This window comes from Ascaphus truei, chromosome 2 (genome assembly GCF_040206685.1).
Source record: "Ascaphus truei isolate aAscTru1 chromosome 2, aAscTru1.hap1, whole genome shotgun sequence".
Taxonomy (NCBI): domain Eukaryota; kingdom Metazoa; phylum Chordata; class Amphibia; order Anura; family Ascaphidae; genus Ascaphus; species Ascaphus truei.
The window spans coordinates 205,516,173-205,535,648 of NC_134484.1; the positions used below are offsets into that span (position 1 = coordinate 205,516,173).

At 43.9% G+C, this 19,476-nt stretch overlaps 1 protein-coding gene across 1 annotated transcript in view; it reads right to left on the bottom strand.

Annotated features, from left to right (window-relative positions):
* CDH20 (cadherin 20) overlaps positions 1-19,476 on the bottom strand; it is a 107,079-nt gene that overhangs the window by 23,846 nt on the left and 63,757 nt on the right. Inside the window, exon 7 of the mRNA XM_075585889.1 lies at positions 11,094-11,347. Within this exon, the coding sequence (XP_075442004.1) occupies positions 11,094-11,347 (254 nt within the window). The remainder of the gene's footprint in view (positions 1-11,093; positions 11,348-19,476) is intronic.

Below are 19,476 nucleotides of genomic sequence, written 5' to 3' on the forward strand. Positions count from 1 at the left end.
GGACAAAGTCAGTAAATTGATGTCAGAATTCAAATGCCAATCACGTCTCTTTAACTCAGGGTGGAGTGCAATGCAATATAAGCAGACCTATGCTATAAGGCAAACCATCAGGTCAGAGTTCTCATCGGTGTGCTCAAAGATAAATTTCAGAGCAGATACAAACAGCATACAATACACTGCGCCCAGTATATAAATATAGCAAGTGCAGTAAGCAACCAATGACTACCACCGCATAAGGAACGATCTCACCCGTTACTTCCTCCTCCACGACGTCAACGCGATGATGTCATGCCGATGTACGTTTCACGCATAGGGGGCTGGCACTTTCTCAAGGTGGGAGGTGATAGACAGAGTAGCGCTACCCTCTTATATACTCCCATGCTGTGCGATCCTTAAAGGTACCTCTACCTCTCAAGTAAAGTGGTAGACAGCTCAGTCAACCTCATAAGTACAGTAATTAAATAAATAAATAAAACGGGGGATGTAGAGACTGTGTCTTAATTCATTGGTTATTCCTAGGCTCTGGATAAATACAATCGATGACCAAATTAGACTGTGAGAACTCAACTATTCAACCGGTAGATGCACTATGGATAGTTTTGAGTATGTGTTATGTATTATGCGCCGCTTTGGTTTATTAATAAAATATTTCTTATTTTTGCCATTTGGCTTTTAGTGGCAATTGCCCTCCCACCGTGCTGGGAGCGATTGCTTACCTGTACCTTTACAGCCAATTAAGTTACTCATATAGTGGGTATTTAAACCCTGCAGATTATTCCTAGCTTTGCTGTGCAGTTAATGAGGATCTTTAAGGAGGACTCTTTGTCTCCCTATGTGTTTATGTTTGTCTGCATTATCCTCTTTGCACCAGCAGGAACTACACTGTACTTTATGATTACACCTATATTGTTGTGAGCGGTATCTCACAAGTTATATATATACCTCAAAAATGTACCTGAGAATCATGCTTGATTCCCGTATACATATAGGCACATTGTCCCGGCAATATCTCCCCTTGAAAACGCTTGCACGGCTCACTGCTAGGGTTCCCTGCTTCTGCACATCCCAGAAAGGTAAATGGTGGAAAGGGATAACAAGTGTCCCTGTAACTATAAGGGGTCCCTAGGTTATGGGGAATACCCAGTTACTGCCCAGGTCACCCAGAACCTATATAGGGGTTCATGGGTTTTCCAACCTTAGATAAGGTTGTGAGGGGATTTTTAGTCCATTATAGTCCAAGTCTATTCTATAGTGTGTGGGGAATATAGGCTAAGAAAATAAAGTGCAGCTTTAGATTCTATTCCCCATACCCAGAAACTTAGGATATATAAACTATATTTTATTAACAACTGTTTAATAGTGTATGTACTGTTGTGCACGGTACTTTGAGCTGGGACTTTCAGAACCAATGTTCTAACAGGCCACCGGGCTACCAAATTGGAACGTATATGGTTCTCAGGAGGATGAATTAATGCAACTATGTTGTACAGCTAGATGGAGAGACAGGTAGAAATAGGATTTATCATATTAATATGCTTAAGGAATATTTTCAACTGTGTGGCTGTAGTGATGGCTATCTGTAGCCCACCGATGGGGGACCCAGCGAGCAATGCCCTCCTATGGGAATCTAGGCAGGGGGCACAGTAGAGCAGGTAGAGATAGGGTCCCAGCTCAGCGCACAGCAGAGAGTGCAGGCAAAGGCTATGCTAGAGCAGCATAGGGTCTTTTCACGGATAAGCCAGGAAGGACACACATCACTGACCATCCAGTGCACACTGGTGATCAGAGACCTCTGCATAAGCATGCCTATTGGGTATCTGCATAGGTGAAAGGGAGTACAGAGAGGGAAGTGGAGAAGATGCTGGCCCTAGGGATAATTGTACCCTCTCAGAGCCCTTGGGCTTGTCCGGTAGCCTTAGTGCCTAAGAAGGACAGAACCACTTGGTTCTGTGTGGACTACCGGCAGCTCAATGCTCAGACAGTGTAAAATGCTTATCCAATGCCCCGCATGGATGAGCTCTTAGAAGAGCTTGCAGGGACAAGGTGTCTGACAAGTACGGATTTGTCAAAGATTACTGGCAAATACCTCTGACCCGGGAAGCTAGGGAGAAGTCAGCATTTATCACTCCAAGTGGCCTATATTAGTTTTCAGTTACTGTATGCCATTTGATATGAAAAATGCCCCGGCTACCTTCAACGCTTGGTCAAAAGGTTACTGGAAGGGATGCAGGGTTACGCAAGGGCATACCTGGATGTTATTGCTGTGTTCAGTAATACATGGGAAACTCACTCAGTTCAAGTAGCAGCAGTGCTAAACAGGGTTAGGGAAGCAGGACTGACACTGAAACCTGAAAAGTGTCTAGTGGGTATGGCAGAAGTGTTGTACTCAGGGCACAGAATGGGTGGTGGGCACCTGAAGCCAGCACCAGCTAAGGTGTAGTCTATAGTTCAGTGGCCAGTTCCCATGACCAAGAAACAGGTTATAGCTTTTTTGGGCACCGCTGGTTACTATAGGAAGTTTGTTCCCCAGTATAGTGCAATTGCTAAACCCCTGACTTACTTGACTCAGAAACGACTCTGGGATCTGGTAGCCTGGCCTCCTGCCTGTGAACAATTGTTTCAGGGATTGAAGACCGCACTGGCTAGTGCTCCTATCCTGGCTGCACCTGATTACACAAATAGTTTCCTTGTGTAGACCAATGCCTCTGACTATGGTATCAGTGCTGTACTCAGCCAGCTGGGCAAGGAAGGGGTAAACACCCCATTATGCACCTGAGTAGGAAACTGCTACCCAGGGAAGTGGCTTATGCCACAATTGAGAAGGAATGCCTGGCCATAGTATGGGCTTTGAAGAGCTCACAGCCCTATTTCTATGTCAGGACATTTACTGTGATTACTGATCACAACCCATTAAGTTGGCTACAGAGGGTGTCGGGGGAAAATGGCAAGCTACCTCTTTGAGTCTTGCCCTGCAAGAATTTGACATTACCATCCAGCATAAGAAAGGCAGTGAACATGGTAATGTATATGGACTCTCCTGACAGGACAACCCTAGCGAGCCAAAAGCCTCAAGAATTGCCAGGCTTGCAGAGCCACTGGACTAGGTGACTGCCACAGAGTCTTCATCTTAAGGGGGGGAGGGGGAGATGATGAGGAGGTATCCAGGCTCTTAAATAAAGGTTAAGCCAGTTTGGTTACCTCTGATCCATGTTTTGGGGTTCAAGAGTGTCAGCACTTGAGCCTAACTGCTGTACTTGCATAAACTGTAAATGTTGACAATAAAGAATTTTTGTGTTTTTGCATTTCGAGGGATGCCAGCAAGCAGGGATTGCCATTGACACCAGGTAGCCATCTACTCATATGGTTTATTGTACAGTCACTGTGCATACTATGATTACCAATGTGGTGTTAATTCACCTTATTGGTATTTATCTCTAGTTCTATCTTTGACAGGAATTGATCTGTCCTCTGCAATGATAATTTGGACATCAGGGTCAGTAGAGAACAAGGATATAGGGTACCTTCCCGGTCCCTGTTTCCCTTGCCTGTTTCTCTAACCCTCAGACTTTCCTAGCATGACCGTAGCATACTTTGAAGCCTCTGCCCAGCTCCACGAAGTATGGGCGAACCTTGCCAATAGGTGGGATGCATTGTTCCCAAGCAGGGATTGGCTGCACATTATGCCGATAGGACTTTGGTGCTTTTAAAAGTCCGTGCAGCCAATCGGGCATGTTCCATCATGTAAGGAGAATCATCTAAGATACATCGTACGGTATAAAAACTATTTCATCGTAACTAAGATTTGTACCCTGCTTCAACATTTCGTTAGATCTAAGGATTTGCGAACGAATCCTGCAAGGGCAGAACGAAAAGATCACCTTCGGCGGAGTAAGAGTGGTTGCAGGCAGCGTCACTAGCCAAAGAGTGTTTCGCGACTCTATTCTCCCACCAACCCTGCTCCTGGGAATTGGTGCCTAGAGACTTTATTTTGGTGAAGTTCATTCCGGAAACATTGTATTTTGTTTTTGCCCCTTTCCAGTAAGTGTTTATTCGTGTTATTTTGTATATCAAGCCTTGTGTGATTCTCGTGTTAATAAATCACAATTTATTTTATCTCACGTTTTGCTAAATCAAAGGATCCGGGTATTTTTGTGTTAAAAGCATTGGTCTCCCGTGACAATGATCCAGTACCATGGTCATTGAATATTAAGCAGTTGTAATCCCCATCCTATTGTATGGAGATGAGACATGGACCTCTTAAGTCGCTAGAGAAGTACCATCAATGCTTCCTGTGGAAGATCCATTGCTTGCAGTTGGAATACAGACACTCCAACATTAGGGCCCTCTTGCAAGCAAATACCACGAACATCAATGATCATCTGACATTAATTTAGCTGTCTGGCTACATCATACAGATGACTGATTCCAGAATCTTGAAACAAGTGTTATTCTTCCAGCTTAGTCATGGTGTACACTCAAGAGGAGGGCAAAGGAAGGACGGCTTCAAGGATGTTCTGAAAGTCAACATGAAAAACTGCAACACAGACACATAAAGAATATTGTCCAGAACTGCCCCAGGGGGAGGAAAGGTCTACTGCAAGGATCTCAGCACATTGGAACCCTTTGACAACAACAGCAAGGGGAAAAGAAGGTGCAAATAAATAGTGTATCACTGACAGCCCAGGAACACCCATTCGGTAACAATTTGCCCAGTCTGTGTCAGAGTTTGTTGAACCCAGATTGGCCTCATTAGCCTCCATCACACCCACGATAAAGACAAACATGAAAGACTCATCTTCAACTGTGAAGAATTGCTAAAGAAAAATAATTTTCTACCCTTGAAGTTGATCTTCCTTCAAAGCTCTCTATCCCATCAAAATCTATCCATTGGATAAATAATACAAATCCATTAGGTGATGCCAAACAAACTGGAGTTTATTATTGTCACGCTGTGCCCACCACAAACTAGACGAGACCCTCGGTACTGAGGTGGGAATAGAGTAAACACCACCGACAGGCACGGGAATCTGATCTGGAGTGTGCGTAGTTGCTCGCTCCGGGTCAGGAGCAGGGAGGGTAGAGGAGTAGTGAATACTTGCCGAGTTGAGGGTAAGGAAGTACGGAACATTGGAGGTACTAGTCGCTGGGGTCGGTGCTGGAGAAGGTAGAATAGTCGAGGTCCGAGAGCCGAGTTCAGGTTGGAGAGTTGGGGAGGGTCGAGGATAGCCAAGGTCGGGGTTCCAGAGAGGCGGTGGTCCAAAGGCAAGCCAAGGTCGGTACACGGGAGATCAAACAAGACAAGGCAGGATATCTTGGAGACAAGAGAGGTAAGCACAGGAACAGGAAGCTTATGCTCAGCCAATGTGCCAGTGGCACTGCTGAGCCTAAAATAGGTAAGACAGCCCAATAGGAGCAAGAGGCGGAACCGGGGCATGTTCGTGCGGAGCCAGTGATAGGCTATGGTAAGGAAGCCAGGTGAGAGTGCTGAGGCAATCAGTGCCTGTTGCCACGGAGCTTGGGTGCGTGGCGTGCGCGTCATGTGCGTGCGCCGTGCACAGGGAGTGTGCCCCATGATCCGGAGGTGGGAACTCCCACTGTTACCCCAGCCCACATGCGACCGCCCGAGGACGCCATCCGGCGGGAGGAGGAGCCACGCGCATGCGTGGAAGAAACGGGAGTGCGCGTGGGAGCGCGCGAGTGCTGGGCTCCATCAGCGGCCATAAGGGCAGGTAGGGGAGTAGTGCACCTGCGTGTGAAGGTGCGTGGCACCTGGAGCTGAGGATGAAGGATCTGGGAAACGGGTACTCTGAAATGCAAGGTTTGAGGAGAGATACATGGAAGACCGAGGGAATCTTCATCGCGGGTGGAAGTTGAAGGCGGAAAGCTACCGGATTGATCTTCTCCACAATGGGATAGGGCCCCAGGTATCTGGGTGCTAGCTTGAGGGTAGGCACTTTGAGTCGAATGTTCTTCGATGAAAGCCATACCTTGTCCCCAGGTTTAAATTCAGGAGTCCCACGGCGGTGGCGATCGGCCTGATGTTTCTGTCTAGAGATGGCCGTCTTAAGGTTCTCCTGGATTCCTCTCCAGGATCTTTGTAAGGACAAGATCCGTTCATCAGCCGCTGGAACATCGGAGGGTGAGGTGTCGATAGGGAGTCGGGATGGATGGGACCCAAAGTTGATGAAGAATGGTGAATTTTGAGTGGATTCATTCCGTAGGGAATTGTGAGCGAATTCAGCCCAGGGCAGGAGGTCCACCCAATCGTCCTGTGTATCCGCAATGAAACAGCGTAATTACTGCTCCAGCGTCTGGTTGGTTCTCCCCATCTGCCCATTAGAATGTGGGTGATACCTGGAGGAAAAATGAAGGGAGATGGTAAAACGCACGCCAGAATTTGGAAATAAATTGGGGACCCCAATCAGACACGATGGTTAATGGAACACCATGAAGGCGAAAGACCTCTTGGACAAAAATATCAGCAAGGGAAGAAGAGTTCGGTAAACCTTTGAGAGGAAAAAAGTGAGATTGCTTCGAAAATCGGTCGATGATTACAAGAATGGTATTCATACCGTTGGAGACGGGTAACTCTACAATAAAGTCCATAGCCAAATGGTTCCATGGGCGATCGGGAATGGGAAGGGGGTGTAGAAATCCTTGGGGTCTGTTACAGGGTGTCTTGTTGCGGGAACAAGTCAGACAAGCCTTGACGAATTCTTCAACATCTGAATTAATCCTTGGCCACCAAAACGTTCGAGTAATAAGGTCGGCTGTCCACTTGGCCCCTGGGTGTCCGGCGGATCTAACAGAGTGACCCCATTCCAGAATCCTCCTGCGGAAGCGAGGTGCATCGAAGAGGCGACCATCAGGAATCTCTAGACCCTCCGGGATGTTGGCCTGATCTTCAAGAATTTTATCCAGCACGTTGAAGGTATTAGCAGCAAGAATACATTTAGCAGGAAGGATGGTCTCCAGTTTAACCTCTGGCTTATCCTCGATACTGAACTGGCGGGAAAGTGCGTCGGCCTTCAAATTTTTAGATCCTGGTATAAACGAAATTATATAATTAAAGCGGGGGAAAAAAAGTGACCATCTAGCTTGACTTGCTCCAGACCAGTTGATGAGACGGAAATTGGGATGGAAATATGGGCGTTTTAAGTAAGTACAGTATACAGTACGTCACCCATGCCCTCTTTTTTTTATGTTAGGCTTCCTCCTAATACAGTATCATACTGTACTGTATGTCCAGCATTTTGTGGCTCTAACATTTTTCCTTGTCATTACAGAGCGTATCCTATGATAAGGGAAGCCAATAAAATAAAAAGAGTGGACCAGGAACAGGTATGGATTGAAAGTGGCGAGACTTTCAATGATGTCATGTTTACAGACGAGACAACTGTAGCGCTTGAGAGGTTTGCCCGTTTTGGATTCTACAAAAAAGGACGCCTATCTCTGATGTCGCGTCCCAAGCACCCAGGGAAGATGCATGTGTGGGGTGCCATCTCTAGACAAGGACCAGGATGCATCGTTATCTTTGAGGGTAAAATAATGCACAAATCCACATGCTGTGGCCTTACGCACTGGACAGCTGTACTGTATTCAGTATTTTGTTCCCTAATGTTACATTTTTTTCCTTGTTTCCAGAAATCATGAATAAAGCGTTCTTCCAAGATCACATAATTACACATGTTGTTGAATACATAAAGAATGATTTCCCATCTGGTCACTGATTCTTCCAGGACAATGATCCGAAACACACAGCGTCGACGGCTCACATTCTTGCCAGCGGTATCAACTGGGTTAAGACGCCAGCGGAGTAAGTTGGGTAACCTTTTCTCATTGTTCTACATAGTTTACTGTATATCTCCTTACGTAATTCACCTTTTTTCTCCCCTCCTACTGTATTACAAATCACCAGATTTTAATCCCATCGAAATGGTATGGCATGAGTTGAAGGATTATATCAGAAAAGTGTGGAAACCGTCCAAAAAGGAAGAATTGGAAAAGGGGATACTGAATTTCTGGAACAATATATTCACCGTAGCCAGATGTAATAAATATATTGATCATATTGTGACTGTGTTGCCTATTGTTCTACTTCTGGTTTGGAGTTGGAAGGGAGCGATCCACCTGTGTACACCTCATGTGAGTGAAAAACGTGAAAAAGCACTGATGCAATATGTGATCTTAAAATTGGGGGCTGCCTATTGTTCTACAACATAATGGCAAGGCCTCGGGAAAGTAATAAGGCACAGGTAAGTATGATATAGGTAAGTATGGCCCTAAAAATAACCATGTCTGCATTTATTGTTTCTTTTCATTTTCAGAACTGCCACAAGCAAGGAAGGGTGGGGGTGTGTGTAAGATAATAGTACGGTGTTCATGTACAAACCAGCCTGTATCTTACACAAACTCCCCCTCTCCCACCTCTCCCACCTCTCTTACTGTATAGAAATTCGTGTTTGCCAAAAAAAATGTATTTAAAAAAATCTTTTGAAATACTGTATTTTCAGAGCTGCAGCTCCCTCTCTCCCCATCTCGGAATGCCATAACGAAGAGAACGACAAGTGCTACTGTATTGTATTTTTGTACTGTATTATGCATTAAAAAATTAAATCTATTTTTTAAACCCCTCTTGCAGACCTGAAATTCTTATGAACAGTTCAACAAACAATACATTGCACTTCACATTAGTTTATGAAAAAATATATATAAAAACAAAAAATGCTTTATAAAAATTATTATAATTTTTATTGTTTAATCAATCATTTCTGTTAATAATGCTATAAAATGCTGTAGAAAAATACTTTTTTCCTGCATTAAGGATTATCCAACATGTCTTCTGCCCAGCTCATGATAATCACTCAACAGTACATTTACGTTAATGGCTCTGTTGGAGGGCTCTGTTGTTGTGTTGTTGATAAGCTTTGAACTTCAAGTTGACTTGTTTTGTTACAGTACTGTACAATAGCAGTTTTAGAAGGGCTTTCTTAGCTAGGACTGTATCTCACACAACATGTTAATCTTATTACTAGTGGTAATCTTATTAACAGCTCTGTGGGGGGGGTGTTGTGTTGTTGATAAGCGGTGAACTCCAAGATGACTTGGCACAGCACAATAGAAAAGCTTTGAAGGGCTTATGGCGCGCATGCGTGGCATGGTTTGTCAGAGGTGTTGATAAGAGGTTGAAATCCTTAAGCCGTGTGTGTGCGGGGGGTGGGGGGATAAGGTGCGAGCTGTGCGAGCTGTGCTAGCTGTATGAAGTTCCAAGTTGTAGTTCAAAGACATAATCTCAACAGGTCATCATAATGTTTTGCTCCCCACACCCCCAAATAAAAAAATCCAGTACTACAGTATGCCACCCACCTCTGAAAGAACGTACACGACTAGTGTGGAATTAAAAAGCAACAGTACTGTTTGATTCTCATAATATCCATAATTGCTACAGTATGTAAGCCCATGGTGATAACCCCCAAAATATATACTGCATTTGTAAAACTTGAATCTCAGAATATCCATACTTGCTATGCAAGCCATGGCGATAACCAAAAAAAATAAAAAATACACGGCATACAGTACAGTATATATTTTTAAAACTTGAACTAACTTACAAATGAATGCACATTAATAATGAAGAAGGTCCCAGGTCCCAACCAAAGAGAATTACACGCAGGCGCAGAACGGTGAGAGCAGGCTCGGGAAGATTAATGCAACCACAAAGCAAAGCATTTGAAAATGGATGCTTTGTCAGAGGTGTTGATAAGAGGTTGAAATCCTTTAGCCGTGTGTGTGCAGGGGGGGGAGGGGGTGCGAGCTGTGCTAGCTGAATGAAGTTCCAAGCTGTAGTTCAAAGACATATTCTCAACAGGTCATCTTAATGTTTTGCTCCCCACACCCCCAAATAAAAAAACCCATAGCTGCTTTGCTGTTCGCACTCGAGTGTACTGTATAAAGCCGCTGGACTATTTGCACTAAAGTGGAAATAAAATGAAAATAAAATAAAAAATAAAAAAAACATCTGAAAAAAACAAAACATCTGAGGCAAGAATCAAACCCTGGTTCACTCTGTTAATGGGCTGCAGCATTATGAATCAGCTATACAGTAATACCTGCTGACGGGATGACCGGATTTGCGAACATGTTACTGTAATACAGCACATGTTTTTTTCTTTAATCATACAGTATCTGCTGGCACCCACCCCTCAAAAAAAAATCACTTCGTACAGTAAAGTATCAAAACATACAGTATAATGGTTGGTTGGAAAGGCATTTAGAATTTTTTTTTATAAGCAGTTCACCTTAACCAAGGAAAGTCATGTAGAAAACAATAAGCGTGAAGTCTATTATTAATTATTTGATTCTACTGGACTACAGTATCGCAGACATGAATGAAATGTGACAGCTTACAGTAGAAGGGCTTTGGAATTTGCGCATGCGTGGCAGGCAGCTCAGCGATTTCAGCCAACATGTTAATCGTGACATAGAATTGCTATTGGATTTTGATGAACAACTCGCGATTGCCCACTTGAGTTTCTCGACGGTATTGCAGAACACGCTAAAATGCCATTTTATAATCCGGACAAAACGATAATCAAACTGCGTGTTTAACTCGGCACGATTAGATCAAATTGCGCGGCATCCAATGGGTATTTCCGATCTACACACCGCGTGAAGTGTTCGAATAACGGCCGCTGCATCAGTAGCAAAGAGCAAGTGATGTATTCTGCATTAGCATAATTTACAGACTACATTGAGTATGTAATATTGTAAATTGGCTCAATTTGTAACTACAAATGTTAATAAGACAGGAATAATCAATGAATGCACCAAGTGGTAGCATACCACTTTGATTACCAAATACCAAAATTCAGTTGAAGCACTTACTCACTAAATATTGAATATTTTTCTATTTGTATTATGCTAAACAGCGATACAAAACTCTTGGTAATGTTAGATTACCTGAGGATTTCACCTGAAAGGTATGAAACACATGTTCACATATATGTCCATAACTTATTACCATTTTTTCCTATAACACAATGACTACATCTGTAACCAAACCAACGAGAGTATTCATGACTATGATAACCTGCCTGACTGAGTTGTTGGTGACATCGGGGTCCTTGGCAGAAACAATCTGTATTGTGGTCCCAATGTCCACATCTTCCGAAACTTCTACAAAATAAAAACTGGACTCAAACACTGGAGGTTCATCAACATCTTCCACGCTAATGTGCACAGATGTGGTATCACGAAAGGGACCGAGATTCAGAAAGCGTACTTCTAAGTGCGGATTTGCACCCTCAATTTTCAACGTGTAGCTTTTCTTGCTCTCAAAACTTAATGGCTGAAAAGAATAAATCAGAGAAATGCATAGTTACAAGGGTTTGGTTTACATTGTACGATATCTTTCAACATTTCCAATCTAAAATATGTTCTTTTGTAGATTAAAACAATATTTATGTATATTAAAATAATAAGTAATATATAATATAACTGTTACAGATGAAACATTATATGTTTACTGCCATTCAAGTCAGTGTCAGTTAACCTGTGATTTTTGTTCCCTCAATGTGATTTAGTAAGCTGCTAGTTGACAGAAATTGTCTTATAGTTGTGACCAGTATAAAAGGCTTTAGAACATTACTCACTGGTGACTAAAGTGACCCAGTTAAACTTTCACAGCTTGTGTTTGGGAAAAGTAAAATGTTATGTACTGTACCTTTCTCAGGCCTTTTTAAATACGTTATATATTTACTGTTCAAAACATGGCTTTTCTATTTTTCATATATTAATATGAAATTTACGTAATTTTCAGATTTAATTTTTGTTAATTAATCCTGGGTGCATTTTTGTCTATACAGCAGGCTTAGCAATAGTGCTCATTGTAGGACAATATCTGCAAAGACGACCTGAATACTATCATGCATAAAAAACGGTATTGAAGGAACAGAGCATAATGTTGCTCTTGTACAAATCCTTAGTAACACTACATCCAAATATGGAGCAAAGAATTGGATACGTCTCCTTCAAAAGGCATTCGGGAACTGGATAGATATGTTTACTAATTATAACTGTATTGGTCAATACAATTAACTTTCAATGGAACTTTTCATCCCAAAGATAACACAAATGACACAGGGACATCCTATTATGATTTCACTAGCAGCAAAGGAAAGGGTTCTTTACAGTAAGGACAATTAATATGTGGAATTTACGTTCCATGGAGACTGTGGTGGCAGGAACATTTTGTATATTTATATATATATATATATATATATATATATATATACACTGTATATAAAACTGTATATATATATATATATATATATAAATGTAGATGAATCTGTACCGTGTTAGCCGAGCTTAACAATGAAAAACGAATAGACGAAACCGTTCTGTGGCTAACTAAATGCTTTTATTTGTGCGAGCTTTTGAGATACACTGATCTCTTCTTCCGGTGGTGTTACAATGAATAAAGCAAGAGCGTTTTTTACTTAAAAACAGTGGATTTTGGAAACTCCAAAGGAAAATAATGTACTGTATACTGTAGGCATATAACAATTGTATTTATCCAGAGTAGATTTTACCCCTGTGTTTTCACGAAAACATTAGGTTTTAGTTGAGCAAAGCAAGAACACAATATATATTATATGTGTACAGCTCAACCCCCTTATAACGCTGTGCTTGGGGTCCAACGAGTCACATCGCGCTATAAGCGGATCGCATTAGAAATAATGCACAATTGTATGCATTGTACAATAAAGTATTTAAGATACCAATAATCGAATTGTAAAGTACTCATAAATATAAAAATTGGGAGCCATGCTTGCATCGCGTTATAAGCGGATTCGCATTGTAACGGATCGCGTTATAACGGTGTTGAGCTGTATTTACAGTATATACTGTATAAGTCCATTTTTTTTTTAAAGGGGGAAAGTATTACTGCATTGTATATAAGACCCTATAACTTTGTCTATTGATATAAAGGTAACTACACCTTTGCCATTTTATTGTTTGTTGACTAAAATAGGCTAATATATTATCGTAAGAAATGTGTATTAGGGTGCTCAAGCAATTAGATCCTGCACGTCATTTGTACATAAACAGTGCACTCCATAATGAGGTAAATCCATAAAGACATATACATGTGCATCCAATCCTTAGAAGTTACTAGCAATAAGACAAATATCCCCTAAGGTTCAGAGAAGATGGGGTGTCCCACACTAATCAATAACCTCATCGTGGTGTCCATAACATTCTTATTCAGGATGGTACTCACTTTTCATGAATATAATATATATTATCAGCTGTGAGGTAACATCTTAAAATAAATAATACTTATTTTACATTTACTGTACATTGTGTGCACCAGCAATTTTCCATCTGCCATGTCTAAGGCAGCTTCTTCTAAGTATAATTAGCATTTATGGATCTTCAAGCGCCAATTAAAAAAAACTGCATGGGTTTTATTGGTTTATAAATAATCTAAGCTCTCTTTTATGACTGGTTATGGTACACTAGGGGGAAAAAAAGTGAAGAGTGAAATGCAAATATTGATCAAATCACTCAAACTGCAGAGCAATTAAACCACAAAGTTTCTTTAAACAGATAAATGGCAGTCTGAAAGATTTCATATGGGAAATGACATGTTTATGTCACTTTCTAATTACACTAAACCCTGGATCTTAGTTCTACTTATTGCTAGCAGAACTTTCTATTTACTCTACATGTGAATGTAGAAAGTAGGATGTGTTATAGCATACTATAAATAGCATATAAACTAGCATTCAAAAGTTTTACAAATGTGACCAGATAATATAATATTAAGGGCATCATGCAGAGAGCAGCGAATTTAAAAATTGGAGAGTTTAATAAAAAGTAGCTTTTTTGGAGAGTTTTATTCTCCATATGCAGAAATGTGCGAATTCTGCAATGTTTGGCATTAATGCGTGTGGCGAGTTAGAATTGGAGAGATGCGCGCTGCAGAAATGTGTTAAAAAAAAATCGCGCATTTTTTTTCCCCTTTCCTATAGGCGGCGAGCTCCATGTAATTGCCAACTTTTCTTGGCGAGGCAAATACTAGCAAATCGCGCCATTTTCTTGGCGCGAACAGCCGCTAGATGCCGTTCGCGGCTCTCTGCATTAGGATATTTTTAAAACTGGCGAGATGTAGGTTCTCGCCAGCCGCGCGGCTAGATTTTGAAAACGAAAAAAAAAAATGGCGCGTTTTCCGTAACTCGCCATTTTCGGCAGTTTTCTGCGCGAATTTCCCCAAAAAATGGCGAGATTTGAAATAGCGCTGCTCTCTGCATGAGGCCCTAAGGCTGAAGAATGGTTGCGTTTTTGACTATTTCTACCACAATTGTTTGTTTTTTTAGCATGTTCTTGTATAGCGCTGCTAGTTTTACGTAGCGCTTTACAGAGACATTTTGCAGGCACAAGTCCCTGCCCTGTGGAGCTTACAATCTATGTTTTTGGTACCTGAGGCACAGGGAGATAAAGTGACTTGCCCAAATGTCACAAGGAGCCGACATTGGGAATTGAACCAGGTTAACCTGCTTCAAACTCTGTGCCAGTCAATGTCTTTACTCACTGAGCCGCTCCTTCTCCCTTTTATGTGTACATTGCATAATAAAATTAGCACGGGCATGACCTTTGTTGTCCAACAAGCTAAAATTATAAAAACATGCTCCTTGCTTTCTTAAAGTAACACAGTGATATATTTTTTGAATGATAGAATGATATTGTATATTTAGTGAGGTTTTGCAGGGAAAGAGGTGATTGAACCTCAATATATATATATATATATATATATATATATATATATATATATATATATATATATATATATATATATATATATATATATATATCCGCACACTACACAGGAGGGAGGGATGGGCTCTGCTCACATTCCAAGGTGCACTATTTTTGAGTAAACCCCTTGCCTGCTTTATTCAATGTAACATCGCCGGAAGAAGAGATCACTGTATCTCAAAAGCTAGCACAAGTAAAAGCATTTCGTTAGCCACAGAACGGTATTGTCTATTCATTTTTGATTATTAAAGCTCGGCTAACACGGTACTGATACCTCTACATATATATATAAAAAAAATTTTTAAACTACAACTAATAATTAATTTTAAATAAAGAAATGTGACAGGAAAAGTTCTGTCCTCTTCCATTTAGAAAGCTGGTGAAGCATGATTAGGCGGTTCTAACCCCTCCCTCCACAGCTCACAAGGGTGACTAATTCTATGTAACGGGTATTCCCTGTGAATACAGACGCTATTAATGCTGTATTTACGTGTGTGGCCCTCAGGAGCCCAAGGCCTCGGCCATGCTCCCTGCTGGCGTGCTGAGGCGCAGGGAAAGCGGGTGCTTTCCCTGGCCTTGCGGTTGCTTACCGCACGCGCTATCAGCGGGCCGTCAGTGGGCGGGCCGGGGGCGGGCGCGTCACTGGCCGGGGGCCGGCCAGTGACTTCATGGAGCTGGTTTGCCCTCATTTGGCGAACCGCTCACGTGACCGGCCTGTCGCGCCGGCAAGCGGGGAAATTTTAAATTCCCCTAAGACCTGCGCTTCCGCAAGCGCCCGGAAGCGCAGGTGAGCCCCAACTAAAGCCGCTCTAATTGCGGCTGTAGGGGCTCAGTGCTGAGCGGGAGCGTGCCTCAGCACGCTTCCGCCAGCAAGCGGTAAACATGGCCGAGGCCTAAGCCTCTGCATGGAGAGCCTGGGGCACATATATATATCACAACATCTCGTGGTGCAATGCCTCCACCTGAGAGGGATCCCGACGGAGCGGGAGGAGTCCCTCACAGGACACAACACAATAATAGTCACTGGTATAAACAGAACGATCTTTACTGAACACATGCACATATGCATACTTATACTCTATATGGATCTTAACAATACTCGCTGTCGTTGAGAGTATTGTCCTTCCCAACCACCGTGTACCCCCACACCGTGTCCAAGTGTACTATACAGGGCCCTTGGCCACTCTACCACGTAAGTGTCCCCAAGTGATACCACCGCCCTTTAGGCATGATTTTTGCGTTGCTGTACAGTGTTGGTGCACTTGTAGAATGATACCTGCCCGGGACACCGGGCTCAGGTTCCGCAGACTACAACAGGGATTCCGTCCGGTCCTACGTCGTCCTCCATGAATTCCGGCGTGGATAATATCACCGTAAGTCTCTGTGTCTTTGGTGGCATTCTGAGCCCAGAACCCACCTTGCAGGGCTGCGCTGCGTAGCACTGTGTAACTGACTACCAAACAGATAATGGGGCAGAGTCTCTATCTAGGGCCTGTCCCTATAGCACAACAAGCTGGTAATATGGCTCAGGACCTCACTGGGGCCTAGGGGGCTGCTGGCCTAATGCAGTGGGTCACAGACCCCTGCACTCACCTCCTACCCCTACCCCTAGCTCTTCCTGGTCCTGACTCCTAGCGTGGGCTCAGCGAGCGAAATGTATCCATATCTTTGTGCAGGGGGATCGGGCCACACCATTGGCTCTTTGGCATCATGTGTGGTATGCCCCTAGGTGTCATGGGGCTTGTAGTCCCCTACGGATCCTCCTGTGCTGAATTTCACCTCGCGCGCCTCACTGCGCATGCGCACGCCTCGCGCATGCGCAACTGAAAGAAAATGGCGGCGGCCGACGGAAGAAGCCACCGGAGCCTCCGCCGAGCCGTTCCCACCTCCCTTGAAAGCGCAACTGTGCGTGAAGGTGAGGGAACAGAGGGGCACCTGGGGAACCCATGCCACATTCTCCCCCTGGTGAAATGCCAACGGCTCCACTTGGGCCGATACCACTTGAACAACTATATACATGAGTTATATAATAAAAATGCATATCAAGTTTATGCATATCAACTTAACGCATAAAATTGCTTTAAACGATGTTGCACAATTCTGTGAGCATTACAATTACTGATTTTATTTTGCTGCGAGACCACTGCTGAGCCTCATAGTGGGGTGCCCCAATTTGATCATAGGTTACCCGGTTTGGAGGGTACCTAACTCTTTGGCACCTTCAGAGCTGTTCTTCAGCAACTCCCTCTGGGGAGTAATAAGTACAGTCCTGAGGCTCAGCCTCTTCCCTTGAGGGGAGAAATATCTCTGAACAGTCTCTGTTTGGCATAAAGCACAGGCTTTGTGGATCCAAAGGCTTGCCCGAGGAAGCCACCTTAGTAGCCGTTGACCTACGGAGCTCTTTACCCGTAGCTGCTCTGGGAGATGCCCCTTCAGTGGGAGAGTCCCTTTGAGAGGGCCTTTCCATAGGATCCTCAGGAGTTTCAGCGTTTGTATGATTATGTACAGTCTCTTGACCAATCTCTGACGAATCTGGCTCACCGTTCAGCGGTGTGGCCAGTATATCTACTTCCTCGTCTCCCACTTGTGGAATGGGGAGAAGATGATTACGATGCCAGACCTTTACCCGACCTTCAGTGTCTTTGATGCGATAGACCGGGAGGCCAGGCATCTGTGACTCTACCTCATATATACCATCTCTCCAACGGTCAGCCAATTTATGTTTCCCTGGGACTCCCAGATTGCAAAGCAACACAGCGTCCCCTGGAGAAGCTCCCGATATTTTACCTTATGGTCGTATCGTCCTCTCAGCCTGTTGGTAAGCCTGTTGCAAACTGTCCTTAAGTCTTTGCACATATTTGAAATGGGTAGCATTGTGTATCCCATCCGTCGAGACTCAAAGACGTACATCCACTGGCAGTCTCGCCTCTCGTCCAAACATAAGGAAGTATGGGGAGAATCCAGTTGACTCGTGGTGTGTACAATTGTATGCGTGGACCAGGCCCTCCATGTGTTGACTCCATACAGTCTTCTGAGCACCCTTTAGAGTTCCAAGCTTGTCCAATAAGGTCCGAATCAATCGTTCTGGCAAAGAGTCTCCTTCGGGATGGTAAGGAGTCGTCTGTGATTTAGCAAAGTTCAGCATTTTGAGCAATTCCCGGATCAGAGTGCTCTCAAAATCTCGACCTTGGTCTGAGTGAAGTCGGTTCGGAAGACCGTAGTGGACAAAATACTTCTCCCATATTATTTTTGTTACTGTGATGGCTTTCTGGTCTTTTGTGGGGAAGGCGTGAGCATACCGGGTGTAATGGTCCGTGACCAGCACGTTGCATATTCCTCGGCTATTGGGCTCAATGCACAGAAAGTCCATAAACACAAGGTCCATTGGGCCAGAACTCTTCAGATGGCCCATGGGCGCTGCTCTGGAGGCAGTGTCTTGCGTTGTATAAACCGAGAACAACAGCAACAGTGGTGTTCTATGGCTTCTCACACCTTGGGCCAGAAAAAGCGGTCTCGGACCAACCCAAATGTCTTCTCCACACCGAGATGTCCATGTTCATCATGTAGGGACTTTAACACTATGTACTGCAAGTTCCTAGGTAGAACTAGTTGTCGTCTATCCGGGTGGTTGTGGTATTGCACCACCCGATTGAGTAAGCAGTTATTGATTTCAAATTTGTCTGACTCCCACATGAGAAGAGCCAACAAGTCCCTGGGAGCATACTTCAGGAGTGCTGGGTTCTTCTTTTCAATGGCTTGCCTAATAATACTAATTACGGGATCTCGTATTTGGTAGTCTACCAGATCTTTCCACCGTATTACTTTGTCGTGAGTTATGTTCATCCCCTTTGGATTGCAGTAGGCGGCTGGGATAGCATGCGACTGGCATCCTAAGGAATCTGCAACCCGTAGTTCTGAGAAGGCCACTTGATCGTTGATGATGGCGGCGGTGCTACACATAGCTCGCATCCCTGGTCCTGGGATTTCTTCGCACTCATAATCATCTGGAGTAGCACTTAGTCCTGGTCGTCAGGATAGCGCGTCAACTCCGACGTTCAAGGCCCCGGCTTGTACTTGTCACACTTGCCTCTGATCCGCGCGGAGACCGACTCAGGGAAGCACCACGGGGCAGAGTCATGCGCCCACGCACTGCCAGGGCAGTGCAGGCGCAGCGGCATGATGGCGGAGCTCAGCGAGACGCATCGCGCACGCGCACGGGTTGCTCGGCAACCAGGAAGCAGGAGAACGTGAGGGAGCTGCTGGAGCCTCCCACAGGCGGAGACTTGCTGAGTAAACCGCATGACGTCATCACGTCGCGACGCGCATCGCGCACGCGCGCGGGTTGCCCGGCAACCAGACCTAGCATCAGGAAAGCCTAATTGCAAGCTGTTTTTGATCAGTGTCTCTCTGACACCATTGGTGGACCAGTACACACCCCTGCAAGGTAATTGGACCCTTCCCACATATATACCTGCTTCTGCCTGTCCTTCATTGCTGAGCATAAACTCCTGTTTATGCATTGTGCTCACCGCTGCTGTCTAGTTTTGTCTTGTACTTTGTCTGACCTGTTTGACCCTGCCTGTTACTTGGATTTCTATACTCTCCAGCACTTTGACCCCGGCTTCGTTACTCGACTACTCTACCTTCTATTACCCA